General features: G+C 31.5%; 2 protein-coding genes across 7 annotated transcripts in view; one reads left to right on the forward strand and one right to left on the reverse strand.

Moving 5' to 3' along the window:
* The window catches only part of LOC144852162 (protein YIF1B-A-like), a 238,405-nt gene that overhangs the window by 156,281 nt on the left and 69,908 nt on the right, over nt 1-12,216 (forward strand). The gene's annotated exons all lie outside the window — the stretch shown is intronic.
* Nucleotides 1-12,216, reverse strand: part of LOC144852141 (signal-induced proliferation-associated 1-like protein 1) — an 83,239-nt gene that overhangs the window by 33,933 nt on the left and 37,090 nt on the right. For 3 of the 6 annotated variants that reach the window (XM_078709879.1, XM_078709874.1, XM_078709875.1), the window contains exons 10-19: nt 11,257-11,363; nt 10,692-10,921; nt 9,373-9,414; nt 6,983-7,131; nt 6,104-6,215; nt 5,577-5,714; nt 4,660-4,775; nt 1,941-2,068; nt 862-1,311; nt 121-209 (exon numbers count right to left, since the gene is read on the reverse strand). In XM_078709879.1, coding sequence (XP_078566005.1) covers nt 121-209; nt 862-1,311; nt 1,941-2,068; nt 4,660-4,775; nt 5,577-5,714; nt 6,104-6,215; nt 6,983-7,131; nt 9,373-9,414; nt 10,692-10,921; nt 11,257-11,363 — 1,561 coding nt within the window. The remainder of the gene's footprint in view (nt 1-120; nt 210-861; nt 1,312-1,940; nt 2,069-4,659; nt 4,776-5,576; nt 5,715-6,103; nt 6,216-6,982; nt 7,132-9,372; nt 9,415-10,691; nt 10,922-11,256; nt 11,364-12,216) is intronic. The other 3 variants (XM_078709876.1, XM_078709878.1, XM_078709877.1) reach the window with 3 other exon arrangements.

Genomic DNA, 12,216 nt, shown 5'->3' on the forward strand with positions numbered 1-12,216 from the left:
AAACTAGGAGCGAGCGAGCCAGCCTTTTAAAACCATATTCTTTTGTTCAATAGAACCAAAAGTATTAATACAGTATTTCTATTAACATATAATAAGACAAATAATCTGCCATCTTCCTACCTGCACAGCTGTGTTTCCCATTCTGTATTTCTTGGTATTGCTGTACGGTGATTCACCTCGACTCTGATTAAAATTTGTTGGAGTTATTGCTGAAAATGTAAGGAAAAATACAAATAACGGAACATCCCACATGCATTCTAAACAAATCAAAAATAATACTAAGAAAAACCAAACTACTAAATGTACTCAGGTTGAAAGAGAGGCAGACATAGACATGTAGTGGTACAATCAAACTCTACCCTATATTACTCATGGATATATTGTGCTGGGGACAACCACAAGTCCTCCACACATCCTAAAGCTTATTTTAAGGCCTTGCACCCAGTTTAATTTCAATACAGCTCCCACACAATAAAACCAATACATTTTTTCCCACCCACTCTTTTCAACCCTAGACGTCTCTATCTATATCCCTAAGATATCATAATTTGAAATATAATGTTTTTTTACTTTTTTATTGTATATACAAATTATTTGTTGTAACTTTTAAATATGGTCTGTACTTTTCTATTGTTTTAAACGTTGTTCATTTCAAACTGCAATGTATTAACAAAGATTTTTTTATTTTTATTTTTATATGAATTAGATCAATAATAAAAGATGAGATGATGATGATGAACAAATATTTAGTAAAAGGTCAGTGTTTGGTAGTACCTGGTACTAATACTACCGTATCGTTTCAACACAATCTTTTGAAAAATAAAATGGCAATATCATTATATACAGTCTTTCTAAACTAACCTTCCATCTCTGATTCATCTTTTGATGATCTATGTCGATGATTAACCGCATCTGATTGTCTAAATTGTTTGTTATTATTTGTTTCTGCTGCTCTGTAAGACCTGTTGGACTCCCTACTTCCGCGATGCTCCATCAGGTTTCGATTCACTTCCTCTCTTGACATCCTCTCCAGACTACCGAGCCCAGAGCTGTCGGACCCCTGCTGGTTACGCTGCAACTCTATCGAGACTTGCCGAAGGTGCTTTGCTTCTATGTCGTCGATAGCAAGACCTGTCCGAGCATTGTCCAACTGCTCGTAGTCACTAGATGTAATCTTGGGTGGTGGCGGTTGTTGGTCGTTTGGTTGCATTGATGGGTTGTCGGTTGGCCGCGACCACTGTGAGGTGCTACGTGTAGCACCATTTGAAAGAACGACTGGAGTAGTTGGTGTCCTGCCATGCCTTCCATAATCTACAAAATGAGAAATATAGTAACAGTCACATTATTTATTCTTTATACTGGGTATCCTCTTCAGTCTAAGACTTTTCTCCCAGAGGACCCATTGTATATATATATGATGAGTATGTGACAGTAGCTGTGTGTGAACTAATACACTGGGTAACCCACTACTCGTCTCGAAAGATGTACTAGGTTCTTTAAAGTGCACATGAGCCAGATGTACACTGGACCTACGGTTTATAGTGCTTATCCGAGAAGACTCGTTCTACCACCAGAACCATGGAGCGAGTGAGCCTTGCCGATGTTATGGCTACATATTACGGTTCCACTGTCTTAACCGCTCGGCCACTCACTCGCTACGAGTAGGATAATTTTAACAAAATATGCAGACTAATTATAGGTCCAATATCATACAGCACTATAGATTATAGCAAAAGACACCACCACTAACTTCATGGTTCTGCTGATAGAAGTGTATATTTTCTGTATGAACTGTGTCGCATCAATTTTAAAATTTGCTAAAAGACATGTCTAGTTAATTTTGTCTCTTCAGAAAAGGCGCACAATATATCCAAACAAAACTATCAATCATTATTCTCAAATTATATATCATATCGTTTTTAATATTAAAAAAACCATACCTTTATCTTTGTTTCTAATGCCAGTACCAGCGGAATGCGAGCGTAGTTTACTCGAGTCTCTGCGGTTTATAGTTCTTCCAGTCCTAATAGCACCCTCAGTTGGCACGTAATCTGACGAGATCAGTCCTCTGAAATATGAAGATAGTACTGATGACAACAAGCTTTTTAATAGGGATTCTTTTTAGGTCAAAAGGCAAATTACTTTAAAAATGACAATGATGTGGCTATCGGTTGCATAATACTAAAACATGCATGGATTCTTTTTAGGGTGAGTTGTATATTTGATGAAAAAAAAGATTGACATGGTTAAAATTGTATATACTGTAAATATGTCTTGTTTAAATCCACATTAAAAATTGTAGGTACATTTGAATATTAAAATTCTTAAATCCACTCCAAGCAAAATCAAGAGTTCACATGAAAATAAATGATAATTACATATCTTAAAGTGTAAATTTTGTATATAACTAAATAAAGGTTTAGTGTTAAATCTGAAAGCTCGGCATTCTTTTTCTGGCTGTTTTCTTTATCGTTTTATTTTAGCTTTTTGCTTATTTTATTTTTTATATCCATTGAGATCCAGTCACTGATACTCACAACATTGTCAGTTTGTCAGTACTTTAGATTAATATAAATAAATATAAATATATTATTTTAATATTTTATTATTTTACAGTTTATTATCAATGATAGCTATAACTGACTGAAATTTTGTTGGTCAATAAGAATAGCTTTTTTTAAAATTAATAATGCTACACTGTAGTTGAAATAGAAGTATTAAAGTAACAGAAATATTATTTCTATGATTGCAAATTAATTACTTTTCTATCTTTAAATCAATGTGTACAAAATATAAATTATGAAGTTTGGGTTCCTAATAATACAGGAAATAGTAAAGTGACAAATATAATTGATGATGATTGAGAGAACAACGAAGAACTGAAGTGAGTAATCAAAATGATTGATAAGAAGGGAGTATGCAGTACAAGAAGTTGATGGTTACGAGCGTATTAAATATATCTGAATAAGTTGCTGATGGATAAAGGCGCAGGATTGATTGTGTAGCTGCTTAGGTAGCTATTACAATTCTGCTATCATTATATAATAATATGTCTACGGATTGATAGAGCTACAAGCTATAACTTAAAGTAGCATATATCTATGAATGGTGCTATAAACAACATTACAGCTACAAATAGGGCCAGCTATAATTAAATAGTATAGTTAAAACAGCAAAATAAAGCTATCAGCATATAGCCTACAATATAACTACAATCATATTTCTACGGATAGAGCTACAAGCTATAACTTAAAGTAGCATATACTGTATCTATGAATAGGGCTATCAGCAATAATTAAATAGCATATAGCTACAAATAGGGCAGCTATAACTAATTAGCATAGCTATAAACAGAGCTATCAGCTATAGCAAATAGAGCTATCAGCTTATAGCATATAGCCTACAATACAACTACAATAAAATGTATAGGTAGCTTTATCATTTCAACTAAGAAAAAAAAACCCGATTTGATATTAACGTTAACCTACATAGTGTTATTACTGCACAATAAACTTGTAACTACAATCACCCAATTTCCACTTATGTTTTAGGCAGGCCCAATAAATACTGTTTTACCAGGGAGGTACATTATATTTTTATAACTCTCTGGTTTTGACATAAAATATGAATCCTATTCAAACAAAAACTTATCTAATAAACACAATTAGCAGACCAACTAGGTCAGTTATGTGGAAGCTCCAAGACATGTGGACAAGAACACGCAACTGATAATAATTAAAAGTGGCAACGTTGATAGGCGTAAGCACCCAAGATGAGTGATTTAGATAACAAATGAAGGAATGTACGAGTAAATGAGTGATACCTGATCAAAGGAGATAATTAGTTAGAGGACACAGAAGAAAATTGTATACAAATATGAATTTGTTATGAGTGCAATAGACAGAATATTTTCATGAGTTGTTGGATTGTCTTGTCTATCTAACACAGGGGTGTAAACTTCTAGTAATTTAATTAGCCATTTCATCTTTAAAAAATTGTTGAATGATAAATATGGCACTCGGAAATTCTGTAATCGAGCTGCTTAATAGACAGCGCACTCTACAGGTTGGTTATCAATAAGACAGGCCTACTTCACATTTTAATAAAACCTCCGAGTGCAATGTACCCCCAAACATGAGGATGGATCTAACTAATGCATGGCATATGATATTTTGAATAATAATAACATCTAATATTAGAAATAGAATATAGCCTACGAATTAATCAAACTTATTATTTTGTACTAAAAGTTGAAAGTGACAGAACTAGACTACAAGGTGTTTAAAGATTTAAAATGAAAATTGGCATATATAATGAAACGTTCAAAAGGAAATGAAGAAAGAGACTTATAAATCAATTAAGTCCAAGGCGAGGTTAGATTCTTTGAAGTCCATCAACCAATTAATATATAGTTTTCAAGCTGATATAACCTTTAACCTTATTTCCAAATATGGAATATAACTTGCAAGATTCATCTCAAAATTGTGTGCATGGTTTTTTGATTTGTGGATTTATTAAATATTTATTCAACTTTGTTTTACAAGGGTAGCTCTAATAGCTGTACTACAGCAATATAGCTGACTTGAAGAGGCCCTCATGTGGATATGGATCAAAATGTTACTGTTAAATTTACATTGGACAAACAGACAGACTACGTACTTTCTTGGGCTTCCATCTTCATGTGCAGGAATAACAACAACCTTTACAGTTGCGGAGGTCCTCAACAGGTCAATCATTTGATCGTGGGTCAGGGTGCATACTGCAACTTTACATATCTGCAATTAAAACAACAATTATCAGACACATTAATATTAATAATTTTTCTCTAATATTATAGTGTATTTACCAGGATACTTGTAAAATACATATCCTGATAAAGTGAACATATGTAAATATACACTTTCATTAAGCTCTGTCTACACTGTATGATTATTTGATAGAAAACATTGCCTTAAGCTCTGTCTACACTATCAAACTTTATGTGACAAAAATTGTGATGTGCCCATATATGGACATATCACTACTGTAGCATATTTGGGCGTATCACCACCATATTTGGGAACATCACACTAGTTTGATAGTGTAGACAGAGCTTAAGATTAAAATTGGTATAAAATTGTCAGGATTAGTAGGTCGTGAATCTGGTCAAATAATGGTGGATGAAGACCAGAATAAAGTCTATTTCTGATTTATTTTCAAATTTATTTGCACTAAAAGTTCTGAGACTTCTGTGAATCATGGATAAAGCTTAATTAAAGGACATGATGATGTCAAATTACTACCATATTTGGATACATCACACTTTTTTTGTTTGAGCTTTATGCACATACAAAGAACATGAACATTTGTCTAACACAGGCAGTCCTACAGTGATTGTACCTACAGCCCATTCGTATGTGTTATTAGTAATAGCTTGCATTTAATATTGCAACTGCTAGCTATAAAATGCTAGCTAATTGAATTCAGCTATATACTTGAATTTTTTAAGTTACTGAATCATGTTTCTCTCGTCACTTGCCAATGTGATGGCGTGCAGTATTGAATTATGATTCAATTAGATTATGGAGGTCATTTACCTCAACAAGTCGGCAGCTCTTCCTGAGACCGGCCGTCCACGCAAAGCCGTACTGGTCAACCTCTGCTACGACCCCTTGAAAATGAACGTGGAAGCCTAATTGGCCTAGACCATTCCGTCTTAATGTTACTTCATTAGTCTGAAAAATAATAACATTTCATATTTTAGCATCCTTTAAATTTCTTTATTTCTGTTTAATTTATATTTTATTAAAAATAATATCTCAAAGACTCTCATCAAACTACAGTAGGACCTCTCTCTAGGACATTTGACCATGAAATGGACAGGGGGAAATGTATGTTTTAACTCTACGGCCAACCTCTAGGCAGCAAAAACCTGTATTCAAGGCACACCCCTATTAATAAAACACAATGTTGTTCCCAAATAGGGAATAACTACTGGTACTGGACAATGGATATAAAATCAAATTTTGATTATTACATAATGTTAATTGTAAGGCTGCATCCTTTCTGAAGTTCAATTAAAGAACCCTACATTTTTAGTTTAAATCAAGTTTTTGTGACTGACCTCATGACCTTTAGAGACCATCATAAGTCTTTTAACGACTTCCTTGATCCCATCACCACCTTCGACAAGATGGAGTACTACACAGTCGCCATCGTTGAAGTATACTTTCAAACTGAAATAACATAAAAAGAGTGTAGCTTGGTGGTACCTTACTTGCTAATCCCAGTGACCTGGGTTCAAAGCCTGTCTTTGGTTTAGTAGTGAACTTAAGCTCTTTCTACACTATCAAACTAGTTTGTGATGTGCCCAAATATGGTAGTGACATGACATCATCATGTCCATATACAGGCACATCACTCTTTTTTTGTCACATAAAGTTTGATAGTGTAGACAAAGCTTATTTTTCATAATCAAAAAAATATCAGATGAAGACATATGCATATATTTTTCCTCTAATTTGCAGATTACATTTGCAGGTAAATATATAAGTAATAAATCTAAAAATATCCATCTTATATCAATACTATCACAATAAAATGACAAGTGGAACAATATTTACATTTTATCTTCTTTCTGACATTAAATTTTATGGAACAAAACAACACATTAAAATTTGTAGTCATTAGTCACAAACTAATATTTTCTCATTATCATATTCTAAGTAAGAATAACTATGAATACACAATCAGAAAGTAATATTATATTCATCATCTTCTAAAAATGTTTTCATCTGGTTTTTCTATATTACCTATTTGTATATAATTCTTTAGGTTAAACCAGTTATAAATACATACGTGTGTGACATTTTGACTTGTTTTCTAAAATCTTCATCTGGCAATGACTAGATGAATGTATTCATTAATGGTTTGAACGTAAAGAATTATATACAGGTAGTTCATCATTTTAGATTTAAATTTAAGTAATTTTTATTAAACCTACCAGTTTCCATTGGCGGTCCAACCAATGACAGCCATGGATGGGATGCTAAATATAGGCAATTTACTGGAGAATTCCATCAACGTAAAAAGCTCAGTTGATATACCTAAGATACTATCCACAGGGTCAGACAAGCTGAAATCGCCAACCTGCTAAAAAAAGATGTGAATTAATATTACAGAAGGAAAAAATACAACCATATACTTGCAAAACAATACAGTAATACAATTATTATATTGGTTATTATAAATTTATTTTATTTAAAGATGTATTGTCCCCGAAAAAAAAATGAAGATTAATTAAATCAGACTTTGAATAAGCCATTCACTTCTGAAACGAAAAAGAATGTTTTCACTTATAAAATGACAAAATAAACTGTTAAATTCAACCAAAAACCCACTGGCTGGCAGCCAATTTTACTATTTGTTTTGCTTTAAATTAGTTTTTCAGGTAAATATTTTTTATTCCGATCCAATTTTTGGTCAAAGTGAGTAACCATTGTGACATTAAAATGGCATATTCAACAAAAAAATGTTATTTTTTCAGGGGAACAATACATCTTTAATATGTAGTAGTATGTAGTAATCTTGTTTATTTTAGCAGTCCCTGACCAATTCATCCCTGTATATTTTACATTATGGTTTGTTGGTCGGATAAATAAATAAAATGAAATTATGTAGTTATATACTGTACACCAGTGTCCCAATTGAAAAAAAAAGTAATTATAATACAAGTCTCACTGAATAAACAGATCTCAGTAAGATGTGTTTTACATGCATAATATGATAATATAACTATGGTAGTCATAAAACCAGGCCAGTGATGCAAAATTGAAGTGGTGAGGTTGCAAGCCAAGCGTACTACTATGGCAGTGATTTGACAAATGCAAATTGTGAATAATAATAATAATAATAATAATAATAATGCTGTTAAGACCTTCTGGGATTTTTTTAGATATTTTAGTTTTCGAGAATAATGTTTTGGATGAGTTAACTGTAACACAAAGAGAATGCGTGAACACATTACAAATTAATATTTTATTCGATGTTATGATTTTCTAATTTGCTTTGTTTTACTAGCCAACATTAACCTTTTTAGTATGATTTTGTAAAATGATTTTTCTAAAATTCATGATGATGAAATTTAAAAAAATGAATATATCATCATCAAAATCAACACAAATACAAAGATGAGAAATGGACATGCACCAGTGAAATGTATTGACAGACAGACTGACAGACAAGTTAAATGTACATCCACAGATATGAGGACTCAGACAACAGGTACAAGAAACTTCAAAAGTGGCACAGCATCTAAGCACCAACTGACCTTCATGTAGTATTCAGTTCGGTTTTCAGATTTTCAAAATGATTGGTTGAGACCAACTCATAAAACAATTCAGAAATATGTTTTACTGATATTCATTGTTATTTTGAATAACAGACCAAATCGATTTTAATTATAATATTTTGAAAATGGGAGGTTTCACTATTGTTCTAGCACGTGTTTGGTGGTGAAAACAATCTTTTTTATCTTTATATGTATTTGAATTTTGTGAATTATGTACTAGGACCTTGAGTGAAGTCTTTGTAGTGAATAGGATACCCATTTATAGAAGAAATAAATAAATACATAAAATTAAAGAAAGTGTTTTCATTAAACAAATAATTCATAACAGTAGTAATCATCACAAATCATTAAATTTACGACAATAAAAATGTAACACCTATATTGATATATAAAATTCACATTCACAATTACATCCAGTTATTCAGGCGCTAAAACTAAAACTATCATTTACATTCTGTTAATATCCAATGTGCTCCTACATATGAACTCTTGAGGGCAGCAAACAGTATATTTTGAATTGCATAACAAAACATAAAACTGTACGCTGGTTATTTTAAATGCACACCCATGTGATATGAACATATTTACGCTTACAGTACGTTGATAAATATTAATTATATGTATTAGAAGAAAATTGTATATAATCATCAACCTTGGTAGGAAGGGGAAGAACCTATTCGAGCAAGTACAGTATATTATGTGGATAAAATAAATATCCAGTCATTTAAATTATTACTGTGTTCTTTAGGGAAGTTGTAGTGCCTTAAAAATTCTGATACTAACTAAAAAAATAATCAAAAGTGTCACATTTGAATCTTAACAACAAGATAAACATAACAAAATAAAATAATAAATGGTTATTACCCTGTGACAATAAAAATAAATTACAAAATAAAATGATTAATAATAATATAACATCCACTATAAACATGCAATGCAACTACCAAAACTATGAAACATAGCATTCATTAAAACTTTATTAAAAATAGTGGTTGCAATGTGATGATTTAAAAAACTAGTTAAAGAGTCCATGTTCTAGTCACCTGATCATATTCTCCACCGGCCAATGGCGACCATTGATCAGCCTACAAGGGGTCAAAAGTCAAAGCAAAATAATTAACTGAAAACTGTTTGTGGTGTATTTCTTAGTGGGTTAATTTACCTACTATTTTAAGTGAGGTAAAAACACACATGTTATTACTTATATTCTCGTAGCGGAGAGGTCCATGTTCTTCTCTGGTCTGCCCTGGAAATCAACTAACAAAATCTCTCCATTTTTTTGTCTGTTTTGTGTAATTGTTTTTATTTTATATTATAAATGTATGATAATTTGCATGTAGAGTTAAATTATCTATTTTGAAACCTATCTACTATACAGTATTTCTATTCTGTGATGTATAAATATTTTCTCAAAATAACATCAGAATATAGGATGTTCATTTAAGGAAATATTTGCAGATCCGTTATTTCACAAACTGAATGCATTCTATTTAATCAATGGATTATCAATTTCAACTTAAACAAACGCTTTAATCAAATTTGACTTAGTCAAGACTATTTAATTTCATAGGAAATGTATACTTTACTTAAAAACCCATTGACAAAGTTTGGCAATGTTCAGCTGATTTTTTTTATCCAATCAGGTGTCTAGAAAGTCAGCTGACTTTAAACCCATTGAGCCTCTTACCAGGATATTCAATAATACTAATTCTCCAACGATTGCCATTTAACAACAATTAATACAGCTATTCCTCTCTAAATTGTCAATTTAATTTGGTTAAATAATAGGTCAACGAACATTTAAGCGGTTAAATTTTAAGAGGAAATTACTATTGGATGATGAGCTTAGAACGATCATGTTGGGAAAACATGGCACACATGGGATTTGGAGGATTAGAAACAGGATTACCCAGAATTCACCAGAGATAACGAAAACCTTTTGCTAAAGTGCAACAGACAATTAGGCTACACAATATACATTTGCCCTTTTATTAACAATTAACAAACAAAAATTAAAATATGATATCATGATTAGTAAAAAAGGGTGGTTTCCAAATCGGATCCAAGAAAACTGGTAACATTGTTATGTTTCCTATATTATACGTGTTGGTGGTGGGCAGAATATTTTATCTTAATTTTTGATATTTCATATTGAATATATTGTATATAGAAATTTTTGTTATATTTTATATTTTTGTCGCCTGTAAGTGGGAACTTTGTTCCTTGTTGGAATGTTTTTGTAAAAATAAAAAAATTAAACTAAAAATCTGTTTCCATTCTTTGAAAAATGAAATGCATTTTGAAAAAAAAAAACTACATTCTCCCAGACTGCAATATATGGAAACATCAAGAATATGCTTACCTGAACATACCACACGAGGGCTCCCTTCAATGACATATCAGGTGGTATTTTATGTGCAATCTTTTCTTTCTTACGATCAAAGATTGCAAACTTTCCAAGTTTACTGCTGGAGTCTATTGTCGTTTGCGTCACAGAATTCTCAGCCAAATCCTTTAAGTACTCTAATCTAGTTCGGGTAGCCATGGCTACAAATTTTTCTGACTTGTGAACAGCGTTTTCACCATTTATGACTGAAAGGAGAGAATTTACGTTCGGATATTATCATTATTTGATTATTATTATTATATTAAGATACGGTTCTTTAGAATATTGATAAAGCTTGGTTCCCACTAGCGACGCAATGTAAGGCAATCTACGCAACGTAAGCAAATGCCCTTCTAATAATTGTGTTTGCCCCTGTGAAATCAATTATGCAATACACCACCTTGCTCTAGTGTGAACCACGCTTAAGGTACAATTTCAATATCAAAACTAGGCAGACGTTTTTAATGTTCTTTTTAATATCTCACATTTTTTTTCTAAATTGTTTTGTAATATTCAATGTGTTTCATAATTATAAACATACCTTTTGCAAGCAGAAATTCTGCGAATGAAGCTGATTTCGTAAACTTCATATTTGCACCATAATAAGGTCCAAAAGATGGAACATCATTAGATCGTGAAACTGCAACCCTACAAAAAAAAACCATTTTGGTGTAATGTTAGTTCAGTTTTATTTGTTCCTAAGGCCAGAAAATTAATTTGAACATGCAATAAGTTTTATCGCAAATAGCGTGCGCGACACATGATATGTTGTTTGTACAAACCCTTCACATCATGCATTGTGCAATGACATTCCTCGCGAAATCAAGGTATTTGCAAAAAAAACCTTATTGCTCAAAAATTCCCACAGAAAATGAAACAATTTAAAATTTAACAAATAAAATAAGATCCAAAAAAACAATTAATTTCCTAAATTGATTTATTAAAAAGTAAGTATGTATTGAGAAAAATGAATGACTATATTTGTATATTTAAGAACATTTTTGTTTGTATAATTATAGCACCATCTATGCCATAACTGAATGCAAAAATAGTATTCATTTTTATGTAATTTAAAAAATTCCCAATTATGTGCTTTCCATTCTTTAATTTTTATTATTATTAACACAAATATAGATCAGAAAGAAAGAAAATTATTCTCCAATCTTCTAAATTCAAATAATTATTTTTATCTATATACCATAATTTTCCCATAATTTTTCGCAATTGGAACTGAAACATAATTTGTTAATAAGGACATTAATATATTTATATTAAACATAGCATGTGTATTTGAGAGGTTGGCTTGACGAAAAGCACTTTAGAGCAGATATTTAAATATTAAAGCCGATTTCAAACATGATGATGAGAATATAAAATGAAAAAGTCAAACGTCAAGGGTCAAGGGCCATGAAAACATTGAGCACAATTTAAATTGATTTTGAACTGCCTCATCCGTAGAGAAATTTTCATTTGAATTTAAATTGAAATTAAATCCAATATT

This window comes from Antedon bifida, chromosome 9 (genome assembly GCF_963402885.1).
Source record: "Antedon bifida chromosome 9, ecAntBifi1.1, whole genome shotgun sequence".
Taxonomy (NCBI): Eukaryota; Metazoa; Echinodermata; class Crinoidea; order Comatulida; family Antedonidae; genus Antedon; species Antedon bifida.